This window comes from Mus caroli, chromosome 1 (assembly GCF_900094665.2).
Source record: "Mus caroli chromosome 1, CAROLI_EIJ_v1.1, whole genome shotgun sequence".
In the NCBI taxonomy this organism is placed as follows: Eukaryota; Metazoa; Chordata; class Mammalia; order Rodentia; family Muridae; genus Mus; species Mus caroli.
In genome coordinates, this window is record NC_034570.1 from 110,480,557 (window position 1) to 110,508,007 (window position 27,451).

Sequence of the window (27,451 nt, forward strand, 5' to 3'; positions counted from 1 at the left end):
TCCCCATGAAATAATTTTGATGATTTAGAAATGTAGCTATGAAGGCATTTTTAATGTTAATTTTTGTCATTTAATATACATCAGAGCATATTATTTTAATTTTAGTTATTATAATATATGTGAATGCTTCAGGTAGTGGGTATATGTCATAGTTTGCTTGTAAAGGTTAGAGAACAACTCTGTAAAGTCAGTTTTCCCTTCCATCTTTATGTGGATTCTATGGATGGAGTTCAGGTCACTGGCCTTTGCCCACTGAACCGTTTGTTTCTTAGATTGTTGTTCTTTTTTAAGACGAAGTCTCTCATGCAGCTTGCCATTTCAGCTACACTGTCTGTCCAGCAAACTTCTGGGACCTACCTGCCCCAGCATTCTAGAAGCCTGCTATGATGCCCAGCTCTCCTATAGGTCCCTGGAGATCCAAGTTTAGGTCCATATGCTTGTGCAGCAAGATATTTCCCCACTGAGCCATCTTCCCAGGCCCCAAAGCCACTGCTAGTCTTATGTCTGAAGTAACTGTTTTATTATTTACAGCCACAGAGAAAGGATGGAAAGGATATTTACTGGATGTCTAGGGGGGTTGACAGGCCTGAGGTGGAGCCAAGAGTTCCATGGCTGGTGCAGTACACTGTGGTTATACTTTATTTTCTTTTCTGTGTGTCATTTATTATTTACGACTTTTAGCTGCATCATTAAGCGAGACATTATCTTTTTTTTCCCAACTCCTTTTAACTTAGGAACTTCTCCTTGGTGGTTATTATACTGTTTTTAGATTTGGTTCCATTCCTTATGTATATTAAAAATATGAAGTATGAACTATCTATATATTGAACTTTATAAAGGGTTGTGAACAGGTTGAAAACCTGAGTTTGAATCCTAGAACCCATTGTAGAGAGTTGTCCACCTAAAGTTGTCTTCTGACCTCCACATTGCATACTATGGTATGAGTGCGCCTGCACTCACATTAATACACACACATACACACACACACACACACACACACTATCACAAGAACTGTATAGTGCTCGCCTCGGGTATTTTTTTTTCTTTTTTTTTTTTTTTTATTGGGTACTTATTTCATTTACATTTCCAATGCTTCTCCTCGGGTATCTTATAAGTGAGGAATGGCAACTGAACCAAGTGAAGTTAGGCCTGAGTGGGAAGGGGAGATATGGGAGCAGGGCTAGGCAAGGGAGCCTTAGGACCTAGCTCTCCCCTGGATCTGGCCACACCCTTTCTCAGGAACCCAATTCCCTGCTTTCCTTGAGGTTAGCTGAAGTCAAGAAACTTGGTCTATCTGACATGTACCAGCCTCCTAGTGGAGTCAGGACAGTGCAGTGGTTCATGCACTGTTGAAGGGTTTGGGGTGGAGCCTTACTATATAGTCCAGGATGGTCTTCTACCTCCTCTGCATTCTAATTTCAGGCATTTGACATGTATGCAACATATATTTGGCCTTTTGGAATTTAAAAGTGTTTTAGAACTTTTGTTTAAAAACTTTAGCCCCCTCAAAACTATTAGTTCTGAACACAGGCCAGCTTTGTTTGTGTTGGGTGTGTTCTTTCTGCCCAGCGCTGTTGTCTGTTAAGAGATGTCTGTAAGTGGAGGGCTGGGCTGAATGTGGCAGTTTCTTCCTTCCGTCAGGTAGCTTGATGGAGAAGTGTATTTTCTTAGACTGAGATTTTTTTTTTTAAAAGATTTATGTATGTATGTATGTATGTATTTATTACATGTAAGTACACTGTAGCTGTCTTCATTACGGGTGGTTGTGAGCCATCATGTGGTTGCTGGGATTTGAACTTTGGACCTTCAGAAAAGCAGTCGGGTGCTCTTACCCACTGAGCCATCTCACTAGCCCTAGACTGAGATCTTGATCCCTTTGTTTAAGTGAAAAATGCTGTTTGTTTGTTTTTGTTTGTTTTTCTTCTGCTCTTTCCCAAAGTAGATGTATCCTGTTTAGGGCAGGGAATGCATACCTGGAAATGGGGACATCAACAGGGGACAGCTATTGGACTGATTCTCTGGGGAGCTGTGTTTTAAATCTTGCTGATGACTCTGAAATCATGACCTCTCTCTCGTTGGTCTAGCTTTGTATTCTGTACTTGTTGGCTGATGCTCCTGTGCTGCTGAGATGCTTAGAACAGACTTTCTGTGTTGTTAGTACTTCAACTCATCGGTTCCTGGTTGGTACTCTTTCTTTCTTTCTTTCTTTCTTTCTTTCTTTCTTTCTTTCTTTCTTTCTTTCTTTCTTTCTTTCTTTTCTGCTGTTTTCTGTGAAAGTGACTCTATTCCTGTGAACTGGGCAATTTGTAATAAAGAAGCTAGGAGCCTGAAAGTCTGGAGTTAGACTGTGCTGTGTGACAAACTCTTCCTGGGCAGATGCAACACACACATCTGCTCACCCCAGAGAGAGAGAGACAATGAGAGAGCAAAGTACAGATGCCACCAGAGTCTAACTTGGTGAACAAGTGAGTTTATTGGAGTTACTTAGAGCAGTATGAGTGAGGGGTTACTCACAGGAGCAGAAACAACTCAAGGACAGCTACATCACCACGGCCCACCCCAGCTTTGGGACAGTTCACAAAGCACACTGCCCAGCCTTCAGGTAGCTCAACAGGTTGGGAGTGACCTTTCCAAGTGACTCTGCTCTAAACATCTTCCAGGCAGCTATTGGTGTCAGTTTTTTAGCTTTTCTCCTCTGAGAGTCTTCTTTGCAATTCAGCTTTACTTTGTCAGAGAAGGACTCCCAGCTTTTATTATATACTCAGGCAGGGACAGGCCTAGCGAATCTGGTCAGTTTCAGGTACTTCCTGAACATATTTTTGAGTTGTTTACCTTCCTGCTTAAAGGAGCCACCTGCTAGATGGGATGTTTCAAATCAGGAGGAAACTGTTATGCTAGAATGCATACTTATTCTCTCTCCTTCCCTCACCGTGGTGCTCTGTAAATTGTGTGATCTTCCATTGCTTGGGTAAAATAGGTGGGTGCCCTGTGGAAAAAGGAAGATGATTTTGCTTTGAGTAAAGCCAAGAAGTGAATTATGAAGTGTTTAGTTTGCTTATGATGGAAAGGAGACTGGAGAAAAGCACTGCCCAGGTGGGAGCTTTACCCTGTGTGGCAGGGTTTGGTCTGTATTATTACCTCAGTTGCCTTCCTCCCATAGGCCAGTTAGTTCTGAGACTCTTCCAGGTAAAGCAGTGTCCTCTAGGGCAGTGTGTTTGAATGCCAGTGAGTCTGTTGTCCATCCTGCAACTGATAGGTGTATCCCTGTTTGTAATCTCTGTGTGTAGGGAGTAAGGAAACTAAAACATCTTGATCTTCCTGTTGGGTTAACAGCAGTGGGCAGGAATTCATAGCTTTGGGGGGAGAATTTTTTATAAAAAATTTATCAGATATATAGAAGAGTAACAATCCACTCCACCCCCTGCATATGGACGTGTGTGTGTGTGTGTGTGTGTGTGTGTGCGCGCGCGCGCGCGCGCACGCATACATGCACATGCATTTTTTGTAGAGGCTAGAGGTTGAGTCAAGTGTCTTCCTCAACTATTCACCTTGTCTTTTTTTTTAAGCATCTTTCCTTTTTTGTTTTGTTTTTTTGTTTGTTTTTGTTTTTGTTTTTTTCAAGACAGGGTTTCTCTATGTAGCCCTGGCTGTCCTGGCACTCACTCTGTAGACCAGGCTGGCCTTGAACTCAGAAATCCACCTGCCTCTGCCTCCCGAGTGCTGAGATTAAAGGCATGTGCCACCATGCCCAGCTTTTTTTTTTTTTTAAAGATTATTTTATGTACATGAGTACACTGTAGCTGTCTTCAGACACACCAGAAGAGTGCATCAGATCCCATTACAGATGGTTGTGAGCCACCATGTGGTTGCTGGGAATTGAACTCAGGACCTCTGGAAAAGCAGTTGATGCTCTTAACCACTGAGCCATCTCTGTAGTCCCGCCTTGTCTTTTGAGGCGGGATCTCTTACTAAGCCTGGAGCTTGCTGACTCAGTCTGGTGGATCCTCTTCTGTCCTAGCCGCTCAACCCTGGGCTTACATTAATGAGTGCTGGGGATCTGAACCAGGCTCTTACACTTTGCAGCCAACACTTTGTTAACAAATAAAACACTTTATGACCACAGTGACCAGCTTTGACTTGATGACCACAAGTAAATAGGGCAAACATCCTTTAAAGCACAAGGTCTTTTATATGGGCTAGCACTCTGTTCTAACAGTCCCCTTAGACCAAGTGTAGGAGGAGAACTTAAGAACAACAGGGCCTGTTAGGAGGGAGTTAAATGAATGGAGGGACTGGATTTCATAGCATCTGCCATCTTTCAGCCTGCAGTCTGGGTTCCTGGGCTGCCTGTGAAGAGGGTGTGAATCAGAAATTCATCTATCTGAGAGTCATTAATAAAGGGACACACCAGTTACACAAAGAGAATCTTCTTGCTTCACGATTTTTGACGTTAGAGGTCAGAACGTAGGATAAGACAGAGAAGGCTTTTTAACTGATTGAAGGCATGACCTTTCATTTCTAAGTGGTTGGAAGAATTGATGGTTCATTGTCTGCTTGTTCCTGATGACGTAATGGTGTTTTCCTCAGACTGGAGTGCAGCTTTTGGCAGTAACTCTGCATCACAATTGCTTGAAAATAACAGAGTCTGTGGGCATCAAATATGTGTTTTCTATGCATGTTCTGTGTCTATGCATTCATGAAAGAAGTATGTGAAAGCTAAAAAGGAAAAAATAATCACATAAAATGAGAAATGATGGCTTTTGATTAGGACCAAGGCTTTGCTGAGTAAGTCTAGCTTTTTAGCTTTATACTCTGTAGATGTTCATCTGGATGCTGTTAACATTGAACTTAAATATGTGTAGAAAGTCTGCATTTAGTATAAGAACTGTTTTGATGAGTTTTGCCAGCTAAATGAGCAAATACTGGTGTGAATTTATTTTAATTACTTCTTTTACTACATTTTAACATTTAGCTTAGCGTGTACGTGTGTGTGTGTGTGTGTGTGTGTGATTGCTGTAGTTTTCTCTTTTTTTGGTTTCTGTTTAGAATTTTTAGATAGAAGATGGTAAAATATGCCGTGGCCAAATGTTCAGAGTTGATTAGCAGTGCAGAAAGAGTGAGCCAAATCTGTTAGTTTGGATTTTACTGTCCAGTGGGAGAATAATTCCAGAAAAGCATGTATTGCTCAGGACACAGTGAGCCATGTGGCCGAGAAGCATGTTCTTCTTGTGGATCCTGTGGCTTAGGCGTGAGTGCATTCATCTTTCTCCTTTCCTCAGTGATGGAGTGGCCTTAGGAAGAATTGCATTGCATTGTGCTTGCTAGGATTGGGAGGTGATGGGGAGTAGCTGTTAATGGCCTAAGTATCTTTTTTTTTTTTAAAGATTTATTTATTATTTATATGTAAGTATGTAAGTACACTGTATCTGTCTTCAGACACACCAGTAGAGGGCGTCAGATGATTGTAAGCCACCATGTGGTTGCTGGGATTTGAACTCAGGACCTTCATAAGAACAGTCAGTGCTCTTAACCTCTGAGCCATCTCTCCAGCCCCCACCTAAGTATCTTTTTAAAATGCTGAAGTACTTTAGAATTAGCAAGTGCTGGCTACACAACTATTGCATATAATCTAAATTACTTGCAAAGGGGGAGGATCTTATGGCTTGTGAAGAATACCACTTTTTTTTTTTTTTTTTTTTTTTTTTGTCTTTCAAAGAGAACGCTCAAAGAAGTGTGATTACTTTGTTTCTTTGAGGCAAGGTCTCTCAGCCCTGGATGGCTGGGAATTTACTCTACACCAGGCTGGCCTCAAACTCACAGGGATCCGCCTGGTTCTGCTTCCCAAGAACTGGGATTAAAGGCGTGCACCCCCACACTGGCTGATGATTTGTTTTTAAAATTGTCATCTTGATGTAACCTAGAATCAGCAAAGCTGAGGAATTGCCTGGGTCTGGTTGGCTTACAGGTTGTGTCTGTGGGGGTATTGTCTTGGTTGTTAATTGATGTCTGAGGGCTTAACTCATTGATAGTGGCACCTTTCCCTAGGCAGGTGTCCTGGAGTGTATTAGACAGGAGAAAGTTTAATGAGAGCAGATAAAGCAAGGGTCTAAATTGCATTTGTCAGCGTCATGGTTTTCTTTTTGGAATAAGCACTAATACCAATGTGGAAGAGAGGAGATGCACTGATGGACTGAAGCCAGGATGCTCCTGAAAGGCCTCAATGTCAGGTCCAGTATGTATTCTCATTCTATGTTGTAAAACCACGAGGTGGGGTGGGTAAGAATTACTGACACGTGTATGGTAGTCCGCAGGTTGTTAAGGGCAGTGGCCAGGGTTTTAGCTGTTTTTTCAGGTCATTTTGTTCCAGGAAGCAAGTGAGGTTATGCTTGGCAAATAGGCAGTACAGCCAGTGCTTTAAGTAAATCAACCAGGTGTGGGAGTGCACACCTTTAATCCCAACACTTAGGAGGCAGAGGCAGGTAGATCTCCGAGTTTGGGGACAGCCTGGTGTACAGAGCAGGTTTCAGGTCAGCCAGGGATATACAAAGAAACCCTGTCTTGAAGGAGTAAAAAATCAATATCTAATGATTAGGTTTTTTTTCTACATTATTCTGTTCATTAGTGTGTTTTGTCGTAGCAACAGAAAAGAAGCTGGGCAAGAGGATAAAGCTCTATATGGGAAGAAATCCCAACACATATAAAGGAATGCCAGACCCTCAATCCTCTTTATAACAAGTCATGGAGAAGTCTAGTCCTTTAAGAACTCCAACTTTCATGGGCATTTGATTAAGCAAATGTATTCATTTTCTGCAGAAGAGTAGAATAGAGTATATGTAATTAGATGTCCTTTGGATCATCTGTAGAATAGAATGTGCAAAATTATTCTAAGGGGAGTTTATTAGATTGGCTTACATGAGTCAGGCTGAGTAGTCCCACAATGATTGTCTGTGAGCTGGAGAGCTGGGGAGACAAATATCTATGTAGTCTAAAAATCTGGACACTTCAGAGTAAGAGTACCAGTGACCCAGCCTCAGTCCAGTGCCAGAGATCTGGAAGCTCCATAGAGGGCTGCAGTGCCAAGTCTGAGTTCAGAGTACTCTGCATTCCCAAGCCCATTCCCATTCCCATCAGCAAAAATGTGCCCACTGGAAAAGGTCCAGTTTGTGTGCTTTGTGTGCTTTGTGTGCTTCTATTCTTCTACCCATGTGCGAAGCCTTTGGTAATACTGTCTGAATCAAGGTGTTTCTTCCGTAGATAGCTAACACATTCCAGGCATCTCTAGACACCCTTACATACAGGAGGTGAGCTTCACTGCTTTTCTAACTTCTGTCAAGCAAGTCATGTTGACAACCAAGACTCACCATCATTGGAAAAAGCCATATAGTTTATTATTCTTACATCTGGAATGTCCTTGGGAAGTTGTAATCTAAAGACATTGGGAAATTGTGTGCTTAAAAGTCAGTTGCCAGGGGCTGGAGACATGGCTGGCAGATAAGAAGGTGGCCATTGGTCATCAAGCCTGCCTCCCTGCTGCAGCTCTCATTCTTTCCCTGTTTTACTTTGTGGTCTCTGAGGTTCAGAATCAGACACATTTCTGGCTTTTTCTCTAAGCGGTTGGCTCCAAAGCATCCTATCAAAAATCTCAAAAACAAGATGAAAACACCAAACTGTCTCCAGGGCTGGAGACATGGCTAAGTGATTAAAAGCACTTGTTGCTCTTGCATCCACCTCAAGTGGCTTCCCCTCACCTGTAACCCCAGCTTCACCGTCTTCTGGACTTCATGGCTACATGCACACATACTTAAAAGTAAATTACATTGTGGGAAGAAAAAGCCTCCAGGGCTCTGAAGTGGCCCGGTTGGTAAGAGTGCTCACCCTGCAAGCATGAGCACCTGACTTAGATTCCTCAGCTGTGTGTATGACTGCATAGACCCCTGGCCCCAGCATCAGGAGGGTAGAGACAGGTGGAGCCCAAGGGCTCAATGGCCATTAGCCTTGTTGAAATGTCGAGCTTCCAGGTCAGTGAGAAGGCCTGTCTGATGGTAATGTGAGGATGGTAATGTGATGGAGAAAGACACCTGATGTCCTGCTCTGACTTCTGCATCTGCATGCATAGGTGCATACACATCTACATTTTTGTGACACAGACATATAGACACAGACGCATGTGCACACAATCGTCCCCCCCCCCCCCGACAGGGTTTCTCTGTGTAGCCCTGGGTGTCCTGGAACTCACTCTGTAGATCAGGCTGGCCTCAAACTTAGAAACACGCCTGCCTCTGCCTCCCGAGTGCTGGGATTAAAGGTGTGCACCACTACTGCCTGGCTACATACAATCTTTTAAATCAACATAGGAAACGATATCCTTCTCATATGCAGTATATCAAATATTTACATGCTGTAGATTGGCTACATAGAGCAAATGGCTAATGATATGTATGTTACCTCACATAGTTAATTTTTTGGTAATAAATTTTGTCAATTTTTAAATTTTAATGTTTTGAGATTATAACTGCATCATTTTCCCCGTCCCTTTCCTCCCTCCAAACCCTCCCATATACCCCTTCTTGCTCTCTTTCAGATTCATGGCCTCTTTTTTTCATAAATTGCTGTAACATGCATGTGTGTGCAGCTCAGTGTGTACAATTACCTGTATGTATGTTTTTAGGGCAGCGTGTGCTGGATAACCCACTGGTGTGCTTTTCTCTCAGGAAGACTGTTTCTCCTGCTCTCAGCAGTCCTGTTGCCTGTAGTGCTTTGTATAAGCCCAAGGTCTCATGGGCTTTCTCCATCCATCCTAGCATCGTTAGTAACGTATTGTCGTTGCCCTTGGTCAGTTCATGTGTAGTCAGCCATGCTGGTGGGACTTGATGGTGTAGCTTCTGACATACACACCTACATACTCACACAGAGACATATACACAGGTGCACGTGCACACAATCTTTTAAATCAACATATGAAATGATCCGCTTCTCATGTGCAATGTATTCAAATATGTACGTGCTATAATCTCCTAGCAAATTCACTTATACTCTGGCTTTAAAACTGTTTCTGCCCCTTTTCTGCAATATTTCCTGAGCCATAGGTGATGGAGTGTTTTGTAGCTATATCCATGGGGACAGAGTTGCACAAATTCTGCATTTTGATTGGTTGTGGTTTTCTATAATGGTCTCTGTCTGTTGCAAAGAGAAGTTTTCTTGATGAGAGGTGAGAATTACACTTTCTGTGGGTAATAGGATGAATGTTTAGAACGTAGTTAGGGATTATGCTGGTTTAGTAAAGTGATGGCTGTAGGTTCTCCATTAAGATCCATGACTTCACTAGCCCCAAGTAGCTGGCCAGGTTTCAAACACTAGACATAATTTCCCTCTTAGCAGATTTTAAGAGTACAGTACATTGCCTTAATTGTAGTCCCCATGTTGATGTTTGGTTTTTTGAGCCAGGGTTTCTCTTTGTAGCCCTAGCTGTTCTGAAACGTTCTCTGTAGGCCAGGTTAACCTCAAACTCAGAGATCCACGTGCCTCCGCTTTCTGAATGCTGGGATCAAAGGTGTGTGTCACAGTGCCCAGTTGCTATTGTGTAATCTTGTCCATATTCCTTCCTGTGATTAAATATCTGACAATAGGCAACTTTAAGTAAGAACTATCTACTGTGACTCACAGTGTGAGGGATATAGTGTATCTCATGGGGGCTCACAGTATGGAGGATACAGTTTTGTGGGGACCTGTGGCAGGTTGTTCTACCATCCTGGGTAGCTCCATGTGGCAGGAACTGGTTGTGGTTTGCTCATGTTATGCTGGACCAGGAAGGAGCAGGAGAAGGATGACAGACTGAAAGGAGAGATGGGCCAAGTATTTAAGGCCTGCCCCCAGAAACCTACTTTCTCTAGTTAGGCCTTACCTCCTAAAGGTTCCACAACCCTCCATCCAGCATCACCAGGTGGCGACCACGTGTATACTCATGGAGGCTTTTATATCCAAACCATAACATCTCCTTTCTACTAACAATTTAAGAAATATGTATTTATTTTTATTTTATGTGTATGACTATTTTCCTGCATACATCTGAACCACATGCTTAACTGGTGCCCCTAGAGGTCAGAAGAAGATACTGGATCCCCTGGAACTGGAATTATGGATGGTTGTGAGCTGATGTCAGGGATCAAGCCCAGGTCCTTTACTAGAGCAGTAAGTGCATTTAACCTCTGAGCCATGGTAGCTCTACTGAAATTTGTGTCCTTTCTTGCATACTTGCCCCCAACCAACTATCCTTTTGTCAACATCCCCCCAACACTGGTGAGCCCCGTTGTACTCTGTAAACCTTCCTTGTTGCTTCTTGGTTTGTTCTGTGGCCACAGTGATGATGATTCATAGGACACACATGCTCAGGGGGTTGTATTTATATTTACTAAGTCTCTGTACCTTTAAATTTGAGGTTAGAAGAGAGTCATCTGTAGCTATAAGAATATAAGCTATATGTTTTGTATATATATGCATATATATAACACACAAATATATATTCATACCTATATAACATAGGTTATAGTACAGAGAGGCCCTTTGTAGAAATGGTTATACTTAATAGGAGAGCATTAATATAGAGGTTAAGAGAAATATAATTGTTTTCAACTCTAGTGACTGTAGAAGCAGCCATAATGCTTTGGGGCAAACAGTACAATTACATTATCTAACAGATGTCTTAAAGAGCAGAAAATTGATAGTTTTGCATGCATTGCTAGTATTTCAGAGGTATTTTAAATTGACTTTGGGTAAGGTGGTGTGGGTCACCTTAACTCGCTGTCACTTTGTTTACATATTCCTTTGTTGAACTTAGGTATTCTTAGGAAACTGTTTCCATGAGCAATGTGGAAGAGGTTGGAGATTTAACTCAGTGCTAGAGCCAAGGCCCTAGGTTCTGTCCCAAGATTTTGGATGTGGGGAGGGGTACAAAACCTCTGCAGAGCAATAACAAGCCAATCCTGGCCTAGAATGCAACTTGCAGGTGTTAGTTCTTTCCTTCCACTATGTGGTTCCCTGGGATTGAATTTGGGCCATCAGGTTTGGTAGCAAGCTCCTTTATCTGCTGAGCCATCTTGCCATCCCTGCCTGGCCTTATTCATTGTCTAATGGGTGGGAAGATGGTGGGTGAAGCTTAAGAGGTTTGAAGCTGCAATGCTGCCTGACCCATTTTGATCATATTTAGCCTCGGGGCAGGGCTAAGCACCCATAGTAAAGTTCTAGGGTTAATTTTTTATGTCTCACATGTTCTTTCTCCCCAACATACACAACCTAATTAGCAGTACATTTTTTTTTCCTAAAAGAAGCTGTATTTCCTGCTGTATTTAGAAATGTACACCTATTTGAAGACAGCAGAAGGGCATAAAGAAAATATGGCTGGTTACTTGCAAGTCTGTCTTTCAAGCCAACGCCTGCCTTTTTGTCCAGCCGGTCTCTGAAACAGGACTCAGATGCCAGTCTTCCTGCCTGGCTTGGTAAGGCAGTTTTCCAGCTAGTCTCTTTCTTTCTAGGCCAAGCGAGCATTCTAATACAGCCTGCTATGCATTCCCGTGGGTTTGAGGAGCTTGATGTTCTGCTGCCTAAAGATCAAAGCCCAGGCCCTGAGCATGCTTATTTGGAGTCTCTGTGGGTCTCCCTTACACTTGCCATTTCTTGCTCTGTCCCACCAGATTTACTCCATTCTGGGAGAAGCCCAATGGTAGTTCTTTTGGCTGTGTGGCTTGCATCTCCTTAGCTCTGCTGAACTCTTTGTATGACTGACAATGCAGCGTATATGCTCTGGCGTATGAGAAGTCTGGGCTGTTTCCTGGTTGAAGGAACTGACCTAGTAGTTGGTGTTCCCTCGATCCCTTTAGCCACAGTTCACTTTGCCAGACCACACTTATCTTAAATTATGGCCTTTTGTATATTTGTTTCAACTATATTACCCATGATTTTGCAGTTAAGACTTCCTTTTATTTATCCTTGGGTTTCTGAACCTCTTTCTTGCCCAGAAAGACCCAAAGTTTTTGTAACTGCTTATTAAATTCAATTATATTTGACTAGATATTAAGTGTGTTTTGCTTGCTTTTATTTGAAGTGGCTTTTTCTCTCTCAGAGCAAACTTTGTTATAAAAAACTAAAACAAAATTCTCTTTTAAGCTAAAAACCCTCCCTTTTCAATGTGTCCTACAGCATTGTATTGGTATGAGCAGGACTGGCTGATGTGAATTGGTAAAAATGGTATGTGGTGGTTTGTATATGCTTGGCCCATGGAGTGGCACTATTAGGAGGTGTGGCCTTGTTGGAGGATGTGTGTCACTGTGGGCGTGGGCTTTGAGAGACCTTTCACCTAGCTGCCTGAGGATGCCAGTCTTCTCCTGTTTGCCTTCAAAACAAGATGTAGAACTCTCAGCTCCTCCAGCACCATGTCTGCCTGTCTGGTTCCTGCTGTGATAATAATGGACTGAACCTTAGAACTTGTAAGCCAGCCCCAATTAAATGGTGTCCTTTATAAGAGTCACCTTGGTCATGGTGTCTCTTCACAGCAGTGGAAACCCTCACTAAGACATGGTACTTATGAGAAATTGTCTGACTTTTCATCTTTCTTGACAATGAAGTTGGGTGAGGGTCTTAAGTGAGCAACAGCCAAGAATATCCCTTGTTTACCCTATCTAACACACCAGAAAAATGAGTATTGGTTGAATAACAACTACCTTGACACCTTTACTAGTTTGCTTCGTGTTCCTGTGATAAAGACTGTGGCCAAAAGTAGCCTGGGAAAAGAGGGCTTATTTGATTTACATATCCCAAGTCACAGTCCACTGAGATAAGCCAAGATAAGACCTCAGGCAATGACTGAAGCAGAAGGAGGCCGTGGAGGAGTGCTTTTTAGTGAGTTGCTCTCCTGGCCTGCTCAGTTTGCTTTCATATACACCTCAGGACCATCAGCCTGGGCATGGCGCTGCCCACAGTGGCCTGGGCCTCTCACATCATTCATCAGACAACAAAACAGTCACAACACAGGCCAGTCTGATAGCATCGGACAGCAACACAGTCAAGACACAAGCCAGTCTGATGGGGCATTTTCTCAGTTGACTTGCTTTCTTCTTCAGACCCTACCTTGTGTCAAGTTGACAAAAAAAAAAAAAAAAAATACACATCCTAATCTTTGTTAGCAGTTGAAGATTAATTAATTAATAATTGCAAATATGACATTTAGTTTAATTGTCAACCTGACAGTGTAGAGTCACCTAGAAAGAAATTTTCAATGAGACTATCGGAGGTCAGCTGGGAACTTATTATTTGCTTAGTACTGAAGCATGTTTGTTAAAGTTGTGTTATGACTGTTAAAGAATGGCTTGTTACTCCATTTGTTTAGAATCCAATGTGTTCCTTACCTGAAATTTAAACAAAAAGCAACTATTCATGTCTTCAGAACAGTAGACTATGAGAACATATGTGGCTTGTACACGTTTCTCCATGTTAAATATTATAGCTAAGTAGTTAAAGTGTGGCAGGAACATAGTGCCCGAGTCCAGAACCTTCTGGAATCGATGGCTCTGCAGCTGGACCTTAAAGGTAGGCAAGGTTTTGTCAGGAGAACGTGGACATTCCAGTGGCCTGAGCAAAGCCAGGGCAGCTGCAGTGGGCGGGGGAGGCCGTGGTCATGCAGTGAAGCTTTGGGGTACTGCCCATCCCTGATCCTGCGGAGGGCAGAAGGCGGGTTTTGTTTTGCTCAGGATAACATAAGTACTGAGCTCGGAGAGTGCTCTCTCACTGCACTGGGGGTCAGTTCTCTCCTTCCACAATGTGGGGGTCCGAGGGATCAAACCTGAGTTGTCAGACTTGATGGTAAGGGTCTTTACCCATTGGCCATATTTTTTTGTTTTTCTGAGACAAAGGCCCATACCAAAGCCCAGGCTGGACTGGAAATGGCTGTGTGGTCCAAACTGGTCTGGAATTTGTTCCAGTTCTTATGCTTCAACCTACTGAATTTAGGCCAGACTGTTGTGACATTTTATCTCAGGGACTTACTTGAGTATGTATGTGTACTGAGGTGTCCTGAAGCCAGTCCTCATAGATGCAGAAGGATGACTTCATGGAGCTACGAAAAGTTTACAGTGAAAAATAATTGCATTGTTCATGAAGTAGTGCCAAGAGTTAAAAAGTGAGAGCTCATGTTATACACCAGCCATGTGATTCATGACAGACCCAAGAGTCACCCGAGGCCACACCAGCAACCCCACACTAACTGCTTACCCATTCTGTACACTATAGCCTCCACTCCCCAGCCCCTGCCCTTATGCTTTAGTGGCTGGTCTTGTTAGAACTTTCTGGTGGCTTGGATTAAAGCAGTGAAATCTAAGAAGGGTGCTGGAGGGCCATTAATAGGATCTGCAGCTGTCAATCTCGGAGGGGAGCCTGGGCCAAAGCTCAGAGCCAGCCCTGTTCCTCCCTTATTTCCAGTCTTCTCTGAGACAACCTCACTGTGCTTTTGAGCATTTTCCCCCCTCAGATTTCCAAAAAAATTTTTTTAGTTCCTTCCCTGAGGGTGATTTAGAACAAATTGACTCAAACCAGAAAGGACTTAGAAATAAGTTGTGGCCTCTTGTTCCTTACACTGTATTTCTAGACTCAGTGTTGTACTGGGATCTAAGTTGGCCTTCAGATCTACTGGTCACGCCTGATGATTCTTGTTTGAGTTACTAGTAATAGCCAGAGTTGTAGCATCCTGGTGAAAAAAGCCCCGGGCTCCCAGCACGGAGTCAGCTGTCTCTGCAGCCTCAGTGCCTTGCAGCCTTTCCCTGCCAAGGAAGGGATGGACGTGGAGGTCACAGCAAGTGCAGTGAGCAAGTAGCTTCAGGGCAGAGCTTTGCCTGGCTGTAGATATGGAGACTGCTTACTTCACAGCTACTTTAGAGACAGTTCATTTTGTTTTTGTTTTAAGTGAAGCCAGGCGTATCATTCAGGAGAACACAGGTGCCACAAAGGGTTATGACTGCCTCCTGGGGTACCAGGGCTGCCTGCAGGAATAGGGATAGGAAGAGCAGGCAGGTTGCAAGAGGCTGAAGGTCACAGCAACTGCTTATCCAGCCTTTGTATGAGAGGCAACAGGGCTTGGGAGCACTGTAAGACACAGCTTAGCATCAGGTTCTGCCCAAACGAGACTGTCTGTTCACTTTGCCCTTGGAGGTCTTTCTGCATACTTCCTGTCATGTATGGCAGAGTTCTTTTTTGGTCTTTATAACTCTAGATGTGGATGATAAATTCTTTTGATGGGAGGAAACTCATGAGTACTCCTCACAGATGAGCCTAAAGTATAGAGGTGCCCACCAGCTGTTTCATGAACCACAGACCTCCTCTTATGCCTTCTCCACCTGTTAGGTTGGAAGACAACTTGAAAAGTCAGCTCTCTTTTCACTATGTGGGTCCTGGGGTTTGAACTCAGATATTCAGCAAGTGCCTTTACTCTCTGAGCCATCTAGCCAGCCTGTTATACAGTTTACCTACTTGTACATTGCAACCTCTTGTGTACTTGCATTTTCTTGCTTGTCCTAGCGCGTCCATCTGACATTAGCTTACTGAAGCCTGAAGAATATTTTAGGACGTGGGGCATCGGCTTCTGACTTGTGTCTTCCCTTCCTTCTCCTCTGGAGTTGTGTGTAGGGAAGAAGTCATTTGCTGTCTAGCTACTTGTGTCCTCCCTGCCTCCCCGAGTCCTCCAGGGTGTGTGCAGGGTGATCTCAAGTGTTTCTGTTGCTTTAATGACTGTCAGGAAAGGTTGATAAAAATGTATTCTAGGCTTCTTGTCTTTAACTTTGTAGCTCTGGTTACAGTGTCACAGAAAGAGCTGGACTTTAGAGCGCTTCTCAGATATGGGAGCAGGTGACAAAGCTGACGTTAAAACAGGGGAATGTCCAATGTCACTCTGCCTTTCAAAGTTGTGTGCCCCACAGGCTGTGTGTGGCTGTGTGTTGCTGAGGACAGCCATGAACATGGCCCAGCAGGATTTCATAAACTTATTTAAAGCATTATGAGGTCTCTCTCTCTCTCTCTCTCTCTCTCTCTCTCTCTCTCTCTCTCTCTCTCTTTCTCTCTAACACGAACTTTGTAGATGATAATATTATCTTGTGATGTCAAAAGGTTGTTATTGCCTGGCCCCAAGACCTCAGGTGCAACAATTATGGAAATCAAGCCAGTATGTAATCGTAATAGGAGATTAATTGCTGGCCCTGGGCCAGGTGGATTAAGTGACAGGGTCTCAGGCAGAATACACCATGTTTTCTAAAACCAAGCTTTATACAGAATGGATAAATGTTAAATGTTTTTTTTTTTAATTGCTTTTCATCGTTGTCTTAGGCAGCACAGTTATTTCATTTGAGATACTTATGTGTGAGTGTACATGCCTATGTTGTGACACAGAGTGTGGTTGGAAGTAAGGAGAGCCTTTGGGAGTCAGTTCTCTCTGTCCACCATGTGGGCCCTGGCTATTGAACTCAGGTTCTCAAACTTGACAGGCGTCCCTTTTCTTGCTGAGCATCCTGTGAACTCAACTGTTCATCACTTACTCTTTGCTTATTCCTCCTAAAGACTTGTTAATACTTTATACATTTGAAATCATGACCACATGGGAGTAGCAAATGGAAAAGAAGCTGGCTCTAGACAGATTACCCCAAGAACACTGTGGGACAGTCACATGTTAGCTTATGTGATCCTGGTGGTGGTTGCAGGTCAAGGAAGCCAGGTAGGAAGGGAAGGACAAGCCCTGATGGGGGAGCCTACATTATAGAAGAGCCACTGGTACTTGGACCTGGTTGGGATTGGTTGGTTAGTTGGGAGGAGGGGGCACTCATGGGGAGTGGGAAGCCAAATTTGGAAGGGACAGTGACATACGGGACTTTGGTTTGGCCTGGGTTGAGACCACAGTGGGGTCTTAGAAAATTATGCACAGGCTGTCTCCATGGCTTGCACTTAATGGCCCTTTCTGCCAAGCCTCATGGGAAGCTGGTATAAAGAAAAAAACAAAAACACAAACACAACAACTAACAAGAGTGAGAGTCTAGAGCACATGCTCGCTCCCCCTCTCATGGAACAACACCAGCTTCCCATCTAACCCAACTACAATTGTCTGCAGGGATAAGAGTCACAAAAGCCAAAGGTCAGTAGGAAGTCTGCAACTTTCAAGAATAGAGTGTAAGGTCAGACATGTGTTCAGCCTTCAATATAGTGTATTTCAGGGTGAAATATTTTACCTCTCACATAAACTGAATGTCCCACTACAGACCACAGTGAAGAGCGGCAGCCTCTGCCTCAGACACTACGCTACCCTAAGATCAGGACCCCTACAGCAAAGAACCAGAGTCAGCTCAGGAGTCTGGCAGGCAGGCGGGCAGGCGGGCAGGCGGGCTCAGGGCTGACTGTGGCTCAGGCACAACTACTTCACGTGTTCAATAAATATTGGCCGAAAGCCTGGCAGCACACAGGCAGACATGGTGCTGGAGAAGGAGCTAAGAGTTCTACATCCAGGCAGTAGGAAGAGAGAGACATTGGGTTTGGCTTGAGCATATGAAACCTCAAATGCCCACTCCCAGTAATACACTTCTTCCAACAAGACCACACCTCCTAATAGCTCACTCCCTGTTGACCAAGTATTTAAATCTATGAACCAGTGGGGGCCATTACAATTCAAACCACCACAGTGACTAAGGAATAATACCTGAGATTTTCCTCTGACCTTCACACATCTACAGCCACACACACCAAATCTTTTCAGGTATTAAGAGTTTCCCTATTATCTTTTCTTAATTTTGGAAAATTTGTGTGTGTGTGTGTCACACATGAGTATAAGGGTGGGTGCATATATAGAGAGAGACAGAGTGAGACTTTAGGTATCTCCTTATGGTCTTAAATCTCAATGATGTCCAAGGTGAAAAGTTGGTTTCTCTGAGCTGCACACACTGTACACAACCAATGCATTGAAGGTTTGCTTTGAAATAAGTCATTGCATCTCTAGTGTTCTACAGCTTTAACTCGGTGACAAAGGTTATTTCCATGTTAAGTATCTGTCAGTCTAAAATATTTCTTTTAGTAGCTGCATCCTATTTTTGATAGTGAGACACTATTATTTTGATAGTGAGACACTGTTAGACATATACATGTGTATATATTTATTTAAATTTTTATTTTACTTTTTTTTGTGTGTGTACATACACTCATGCATATATGTGTGTAGTGTAGATACAAGTCTTGTGGTTAGAGGACGCTTGTAGAAGCCACATTTTCCTCTTCCTACCATGTGCATCCTAGGGATGGAACTCAGGTTGACAGCTTTGGCAGCAGGCACCTTCACCCGCTGAGCTGTCTCTCTGGTTCTTGTTCTGTTATATTTTAATTAACCCCTTCCCTTAAAGTGATTAAAAGATTACTGTCTGTATTTCAAGGGCAGAGTACATTTGTCAAGACTATAATAAAAATCCATAATGGACTTAGTACAGCACTGCTAATCACCTGATGGTTTTATTGGTTGCTTCAGTGTTTTTGTTGATAAGTGTCTTCTTTTGTCATAGAGCCATGAGACCACCTGTGGTTACTAGTCAGGGGACCAAGGGTATCTCGGTGGCATTTGATGGCAGTACTAGAATTAGGATGTGGACCTACTGCAGTTTCTCACACATGCTTGCATCTTACAAAAGAAGTATGGAAGCTATGGAAGAGATGGCTTACCTCCTGCTCAAGCCTGGGGATTTGAGTTTGATCTTTGCAACCCATAAAGACAGAAGAAGAGAGCTGACTCCACTCCTCCATACCTGTGCCACTCCCTCCAGCATGCATAATAATAAATATGGAGGAAGGGGCCCTGAGAAGAGCTGGAGGGAGAGCAGGGAAGGGCAGAAGGGATGTCTCTCTTTATATGTATGTATATGTGTGTGTGTTTACTTATTTTACTTACTATATTTATTTTTTAGTGGTTCTTTCTGAATTTCACATCTTGAACTCCAATCACACACATCTCCCTGTCCCCTCATATCCAGCCTCCACTCTTGCAACCTCTTCCCCAACAGAGAAAAAAAAATTCGTAGTGGAAGCATTTAGTGTGTCGCCACAGTAGACTCTTCTGTCTACACGTCTTTGTTTGCTGTGTTCATTGCAGTGGTTCATTGGTATGGTAGAGGCCTCTGGCCTCTGCTACTCTATCCTGGAACCTCACCAGGACTCCTCTTGGATATCCTTTTGTTGCCCTGTGTCGTGGAGATCCTGCAGCTTTAAACTGTAGGACTGGCTGCTTCATGCACTCCAGCAGTTTATGTATTGGGTAGATGTGGGATGGGCCTGAGCGGTATCTGAGTTGGTTGCCCCACTGGTTCTCCTGCTGTCATGCCCTCAGGGCCACCTCCTGCCATAGGTAGAAGGGGAGAGAGGAGAGTCATCTCTCTCTGGACCATGCCCTCAGGACTGGCTCACCTGTGTGCACCCCCCCCCCTCAGAATCAGCTTTACTGTGTGGCTCATTTGAGGTGCAGAGCCTGGTCTCGAGTGCCACAGCTAATGAGGGGCAGGTCCACCCATAGGAGACAAGTGGCAGGGCCAGGCAGGTCTCGCATGCTCATATCCCCAGGGTCTGGCTTACCCTCAACTTCTGCAATGTGCTTTCCTGAATACTGCAGCTGGCAATCCTGCTGTCAAGGCCCCAGGGCCTGCTCTTCCATGATGCCTCAGTAAAAGGTGGGGCCAGTTTTGTACAACTCTTAGACATCAGACTGTCCCCGGGTGGTGACCCAGACTAGGGATGTCTGCCTGACCTTTGGTGGCAACAGACCCCTGCTGCTATAGGACCACAGACCCAGACATGGCCCCATGTGGTAGCACAGGCCAGGACCCCACCATAGTTCCAGGTGGGATCACCAGCAATTTACATCAGGCTGTTCCTCATTCCTAGCTACCCTGGTATCTTCAGTTCTGCCTCTCTTCATTGTTCCCACATCCTCCTCCTTCTCCTTCTCTTCCATTTCCCCACCACTTACTTGCTCATATTAGTGGCACCAGGGGTCTCTGAGTATCTGGGCTTGTCTCAGGAGTGGTCTCCGGAGTGCTGTGCCCTGCGTGTGCGTTATGGCAGAGGTCATCTTGGTCATGGACTGACCCCCCAGGCCTGTGTGGCACCCAACTGGTGGTCTTCCCAGTCTAGCTTCCTGTCCTGGTCTGATGACACCAGTTTGGTGCTCTTTGACTGGCCGGCCCAAGTGGTCCCATGTAAGGGTTGTCTGCCTTGGGCTCAGGGCCCTCAGTCCTTGGAGGGGTTCTTCTAGTCTGGCTTGCTCTTGTCCTGGGAACCATGGGGCCTATGTGACACCGGACTGGTGGTTGTCTCAGGCTAGCTTTTTTCAAGGAATGTTAAGCTACTAATCATTCACATATTCAAAGGTCAGAACACTGAACATAGACATAGCCTATCTCCTTTCTGCCACCACTAAAGTGCTCGTGACACAGCAGCCACACCGGCAATGCTTCTAGGGCCAGTGATGTAATTATATTTTAATGAAGAAAGAAGTATGAATGGGGGTATGTAAGTCAGAAATTCATATTTCACTTGACTTTGACTCCAAGGGAACAAGGATAGTCATTCACTTATTCAACAGATAGAGTTGTAGGTGGTGAGTAACTAGGTAAAAATTTCTATCGCCATGGAGCTTGTGTTCTGTTTCGGGGAAAGAATCAGTTTGCAAGCCACCTGAATACAATTCGCAGAATTCCGGAAACTTGTGTTTGACTCCCAAGAGAGCAGTGCACGGTGGGGGACTTTTGAACCACGTGAGTGGTGTGGAAGGGTGTGGACCCTACGAGCTGAAGCTCTGGGCTGCCTCTTGGGACTTGGTCTGTACAGAGGCATTTCCCTCCACCCCCAGCTCCAGTTCCTGACCCATTGGGCCTGCTGCCTTCCTCAGCAGTCAGAGTCCGCCCATGGTCTTGTCACCAGAAAGGTCAGAGAATTCTTTTAAGCCTAGTATTAGCTTTTGCCTTAAAAACAGTTTTATTGAGATACTCAAAAATGTACCCACTTGTACAGTTCAATTGTTTGTCTTTTGTTTTTTGTTTGTGGTCATTCCTCACTCTGAACCTCAGCCTTAGGAAGGCGTTTGTGTCTTTTTTGTGAGCTTGCCTCCCCTGGGAGTTTGTTGTGAGCAGATTTGTCCAGTATGCAGTCTTTGGTGTTTCGGTTTCTTATTGAACCTTCTATTTTCTATGTGCATCTGAGGTGAAGTGTGTCACTACTTTCTCCTTTGTTGTTAAACAGCATTCCATCGTGTGGCTATAGCAAGTTTCATTTGACCACTTTCCTTCTGTCAGCTTCCTAGAGTAGATGGCCAGTGTTTAAATCTGGCCTCTTCCCTCCTGCATGGTGTGAATGACTGTAGCTCTTAAGCACTGCCCAGGTTTTGTGGCTGCCCTGTGCTCCTTCTATAGCCCTAGCCCCTATCTGTAGCCAGTGATTACTGTATTAGACTAGATCGGCACAGAATACTCATTACTGGTACTGCCCCATTTCTCCTTGCTCATTTAAGTTTGTAGCCAGCTGTGCTGCAGGATAGCCAGAGTTTTGGGTGACTTTTGAAAGTTACTCTTACTAATATGACAACTTTTGGTTCCCATTCACACTATCTACATTTCTCTCCATATGTGTACATGCATGCATGTATATGTTTGCGTGCCTATGAGCACACACACAGACACATATGGCAGCTAGGCAGGTATCAAGCTTGGGTATCATTCCTCAGAAGCTATCCTTTTTGTCTACCTTGCTGCCCCCACTCCCTTTTTTGAAACAGGGTCTTTCACTGATGCCCACCTTTCACCAATGAAGCTGGCTGCCTGGCTAGGGAGCCCCAGCCATCTGCCTGTTTCTGTCTCCCCAGGACTGGGGATACAAGCCTGTGCCACCAAACCCTAGCCAGTGGGTGCTGATGAACACAGGAAGACCGTCACACTTGAGTGGCAAGCACTAGAGCTTTCGCCCTAGCCCCTCCCTATGTGCAGCCAGTGTATTAGACTAGATCACCACAGGGTACTCTTGATTATGAGTACATTGTACTAGGCAGGCCTGACACAGACGTCACCTGACCTCTGTCTAGCCTTTTGTGGCTGCTGTTGCCTCCTGTGAAAGGAAGTAGTTTGATGGTGCAGTGTCCTAAGTCTCTTTCTAGTAGTTACATCTCTGTGTAGGGGCAGCAACTGGCAATAAGCTGTCCTGTTACTTTCTCCAGATGGTCTTCTAGACAAGGATGTCCAGAGACTGCTCTGAAGGACAGCTCTGTGAGACTAGTCCTCCCATTCTGCATGAGTGTGGACCGACTCCCAAACTTAGATTTTCCCCTTGGCTTCTGCCATTCGTTCTTAGCCTTGGCATTGGAAATGAGCACATTTAGACTGCTAATTATTTTCTCTTTTAGCTGATATAAGGTTACAGCTGAACAATGGAAGCAACAACTAAGCATTGTGTAGAGATCAGCAGAATGTACCCCGACTCTTCAGGACAGCCACTGTATTCTGTGACAGTATCAGTGTGGAGTGAGAGTGTCTTCAGCCCTGCAGATGTCCTGATAAGCATTGGTGCTAAGAAATAGCAGCACACACGTGGACAGGTCTGTCTACCTGCTGGTATGGGTGTGGAAGCCTTAATCTTGAAAGCAAGCTACATACAATAGGATGCCAGGCAGCCACTGGAAATGGACTGTAGATCTCCTGCCTGGGGAAGACTACCATAGCACTCTAGTGAAAATTGCATGTGTGGGCATGCAGATGTGCTTGGTTTAGGCAATCTCACTTTTCTCTTTGCATTTCATGTCTTTGTTTCTTCCTTATTTTATTCATCTGAGTGTGTGTGTGTGTGTATCTGTGTGTTTCTCTCTCTGTGTGTGTGGGCACACGTACATGCATGTACATACTCAGATTCATGTGGAGGCCAGAAGTTATTATTTGTTTATTCATTCGTTTGTTTTTATTTATTTATTTTATTTATTGAGATGGGGGTGTCCCTGTGTAGTCCTGACTCTCAAGAAACTTTCTATGTAGATCAAGGTTGTCTCAAACTCACTGGATCTGTCTGACTCTGCTAGGGTATGTGCCACCATGCCCAGCTTACCTTTATGTTTTGGCGTGATGCTTCAGTGATAGTGGAGCTTGCTAGGCTGGCTAGCTGGTCAGTAAGACATGGGATCGTCCTGTCTCTGCCTCCTCAGTGTGAGGCTTACAGGCAAACGCCATTATACCTTTTCTTTGGGCTCTAGGGATGGACATTTCACTTTAAGTACTTTACCAACTGAGCCCTCTTCCCAGCCCTAACCCAACCTTTCCTGCTGAGGGGAGCAGGTCCTTATGGGTACCTACTGTGTGCCAGGCATATTAATAAAGCTGCCTAGCCCTCACATGTGCTCTGTAGAGTGGATATATAATTGTAAGGTGGTTCTTGGAGATGGATAGCTGACAATGGATGGTGGAGCCTGCTGTCCCCTGTCCCCAAGAGTTTGGGATTAGGGAACCTGTGTGCTTTTTCAGGACCTGGCATTATCAGGGCACCAAAGAGAGTCAGCAGACTTTGGAGGTTATTTGGTGTTGCCTGGGAGGTGGTGTGACTTGTCCAAGGTCTGAAGCTACCTGGAGAGAGGTGAGCAGGCCAGGTCTGCGAGTGTGGTGGGAGTGCAGCACTGAGCGGCCTTGGTGTAGGCAGAAGGCTTGTAAACATCATGGCTATGCTGAGTCTCTGTATGGATTTGGAGTGTGCTGCTTCTCCCAAAGGGCCTTAGGAATGAGAGCTCATCCAGTGTGGTCCAGCTCTTCAGTCTGGTCCTGTGAAGTTTGTTTATCTGGCCTGGATTTTCTCCTATCCCAGGATCATGGAGCTGCTTTTGAAGATGTACTGGTTGTGCCTGGTGTGTGACAGGAGGCACTCTCATTTTATTCCCTGTAAATACTGGAGTGACCCAAGGGCATCTATGTAAAAATAGCACTGTGGCCACTGCTCCAGTGCTTGCTGTGTCAGGATCTCTTTCCTTTCCTGGCTGTTGATGGATTTCACTGTCTGTTATCAATTTGCATGTGAACTAGAGGCACTGCCTTCCGTTTTGTAGTCAGTAGGAGGGAGCCCACCACCTTGTGCTGAATGTCTTGCTATTTGTGTTTCTGCACATATTCACGAAGCCCTTGCTGAAGAGGAAGCCAGGTGTGGAGCTACACTCTGTAGTCCCAATACTTTCTTTGGCTTACCCAGCTCGTCAGTGTCACTCTTGTGCTTTGGGAACATTTGCAAGTAAGCTCACTCTGTCTCCCAGCAGAGCTGCAGTGTGACTGACTGCCAAGTGATTCGTGGAGGGCAGCATATACTGCCTGGATGCCGGATGCCAGAGGGATGGTTCTCATTTCTGAGTGGGACTGAGCAGTGGAGTGTGATCGTGTACTGTGCTCTTCAGAATAGCACACAATTTAAATTCAATAAGTTGTTTACTTCAGGAATTTTCATGTGTTTCTTTGGGACTGTTGTTTGCTGTGATAGCTAAAACTGTGAAAGCACAGTTGTGGATAGGAAGGGTAGAGGAAGGGAGTGATAAGACCATGTGTTGAGTGAGCGTTTCCCTACTTACTGTAGAATTGCTGCCACGGACATGAGCACACAGAGCCCTTGAACCTGCTTTACCTCCGTGTGTTCATATCCAGAGCAGAATTGCTGGATCATACAGTTCAATTCTATTTAATTTTCTGAAGACATTTTGCACACTGATTTTCATTTTGCACTTCCAACAGCGGTGTGCAGTTCCTATTTCTTTGTGCTGTCACTCCCTGCCTCCCTTGCTCTCTCCCTCCTTCCTTTGTAGTAGCCGCTAGTGATTGTCAGCTGTTGCTTTTTACCACTCCCTCTGTCTGTCAGAGCATCTGTCTCTGCTGTGCACCTGCGCTTTGGGGGTCTCTAACCCTTTGCTTCCTTGGGCTGCACTTGGACCTTTCCTGTTTAACTTCTCTTGCTCTATGTACACTGAACTTTCAATGGAGCCCATTCTTTGGCTCTTAAGTTGGTTTGTTTATTATTTGGTTCTTTCAAAACAAAACAATCTCTGGAAAGTCATTTTCCTTCTCCCAGGCAAATTAAGAAGCTATAAAAAGTTTGTCTTCACTGTGGCAGTTTCTTGGGATCCTTGGTTTTGGCCCTAACAGTGGCACTGGGCGGGTGTTTGAGTTTCCCTCATGTTTTTCTTGGGATTACTTACAGTTTGTGGGCTTTAAAGAGACTGTGACAGAGGTGAAGTGTGCATTATATTATACCAAGCTTACATCACCAGCATGACTTAGCATTGTTTAAGCTGACCTTGGTCATCTGGCTGAGGTAATAGTTTGTCAGGTTTCTGTACTGTAAAATTACCTCCCATTCCTACTGTGCTCTTTGGAAGGAAGCCAAACTAAGGAAACTTAAATCCTGTGGTTCAAAAGTAAGACAAGTTTTTTTTGCTTTGTTTGTTTTAAAGAAAATGCTCATAAATAGGACTATTTTAAAAGTTGGGAGAAAAAAGAGCCCCGGGAAGTGGCACATGCCTTTAATTTTAGCAGTTGGGAGCTACAAATTTGAGGCCAGCAGGGGCTACATGCTAAGGGCTACATAGACTCTGTACATCAAAAGAATTATACACTTCCAAGTATCTAACCCCTCCCAGGGCTGGTTTGGTGTTTTAACTAGTAAATAGATTTACTTGTTAGCTGGATGAAAACTCAAATACGGAACCCTTTATCTGTATTGCAACATATCACAGTCTCAGGTCAGCGGTGAGAAAGCTGATCTTGCAGTAATTACTGTCCAGCTGCCCTCTTGCAAACAGTAAAGGAACTGCGAGGAGGGCAACATTATACACGCGGCAATTCTTATCTTTAAATGTTTGGGCAAGGAAGAGAGGTTTTGTGGTTTTTCCAAAAATTGCACCAAGGTAAAGCAGAGCTCTAACCGATGCAGGTGTGTTGTCAGGCGTTAGCAGTACTGCCCTCACTACACGTTCATTGGACAGTAGCGCAACCCCAAGAAAAGGATGGTTGCCTGTAACCACGCTCGCCCGTCAGCCAGAAAGCTCTAAGTCCGGGTTTGGTTGCGGTGACCGCCGCAGGAGGCCTACCCCAACCCGCCCGGTGTACAGTATTTTCTTCGACTGCTGCTTCCCACATCGAATACCCCTTTTGTTTTTCTGAAACTCCCAAGGGGCTTTCTGAAGTCTGCTTGTCTTTACCCAGAAGGCCGCGCGTCACAAGTCTGAAAATTTGCATACACGCCTTTCTGGGCGGGGCCGGAGGGAGGTTTAGAGTTAGCAATTTGCGGGGGGTGGGGGTGGGGCGCCGACCTGGTAAATTTGCATATGCAACTCAAGGATGGGTTGTGCTGCTTCAGTGGAGTTCCGCTTAGGCGAGTTTTTCTTCCAAACGGTAGCGGGTTTTTTCCGTGCCGAGCACCCTTTCTTGACCAGCCGGCTCAGCCTTCCCAGTCGCTGGGCGCCCGCGGGGACCAGCTATGCCAGCGCCACCCCACTGCACCGCTGACGCTGTGCTTCTTTGCGTTGCAGGTGGTTCTCTTGGGCATGGACATCCTGTCGGCACTGGTGACTAGGCTGCAGGACCGGTTCAAGGCGCAAATCGGCACAGGTGAGCCTTAGCTAGCAGACACATCCTTCTGGCCCACCCTGGACTCATCCCACATCGTGGCCTCACCGCCCCTAAACTGGTACCTTCCCCTCTAATCCCGAATTATTATAATATTGCCAATTGAGGATTTTAATGCCAGTTTAGACATCAGCTTGATGCCAGCCAGTACGTATTGTCCTCTCAACCTCCTCGGAGAGGCAGTTTTCTTTGAAAAGTCCTACAAAAAAGGAGCCAGTTGGATTTTCCCACGGTTTAGATGTCTCTAAAGCAGTGTGTTTCATGGTGGCGATGTAAACACTAAGCAATTCTGTTTATACAACCGTTTCAGTAGCGAATCTCTCTATTCCCTTTTCTTGGTTCCCTTTTGTGTGCGCAGTGAGTGAATAGAACCCATGACCTCTGTGTGCCAGCAAGCACTAACCACTGAGCCACAGTGTCAGCTGGAATTCCCCACTGTGTTCATTACCAGTGTCTGTCTGTCCTTTTCTTTTTCTGTAGCTTTGCAGTCAGTGCACTCACTGAGAAGGATGGTGGGATCCTGAAACTTACTGTTAGGAATCTGATGTTAGAACCATTTTCCATTTCCCTCCTACATTAGCTCAGGACTCATGGATTCTCACAAGAGGCCTCACGGGGTTGAAATAGACATGGGTGGGCTGGCCCATGCTTCAGTGTGTGGGTGTACTGTGTGTGTTTTTTTTTTTTTGTTTTTGTTTTTGTTTTTGTTTTTTTAAGAGGCATGAGCAGCAAGGGCAGAATGGCTCCATGCTTTTTTTTTTTTTTTTAAA

The 27,451-nt window shown here is 44.6% G+C and overlaps 1 protein-coding gene and 2 non-coding genes across 28 annotated transcripts in view; 1 reads left to right on the top strand and 2 right to left on the bottom strand.

Annotated features, from left to right (window-relative positions):
* The window catches only part of Clasp1 (cytoplasmic linker associated protein 1), a 209,264-nt gene that overhangs the window by 41,366 nt on the left and 140,447 nt on the right, over positions 1-27,451 (top strand). For all 26 annotated transcript variants that reach the window (XM_029477048.1, XM_029477053.1, XM_029477066.1 and 23 more), the window contains exon 3: positions 26,585-26,663. In XM_029477048.1, the coding sequence (XP_029332908.1) occupies positions 26,585-26,663 (79 nt within the window). The remainder of the gene's footprint in view (positions 1-26,584; positions 26,664-27,451) is intronic.
* Positions 20,387-20,517, bottom strand: LOC115032468. Its single transcript, XR_003838142.1, has one exon. It is a non-coding gene; the product is annotated as a small nucleolar RNA SNORA17 (small nucleolar RNA).
* LOC115032528 lies at positions 25,940-26,064 on the bottom strand. The gene has a single exon (XR_003838183.1). It is a non-coding gene; the product is annotated as a U4atac minor spliceosomal RNA (small nuclear RNA).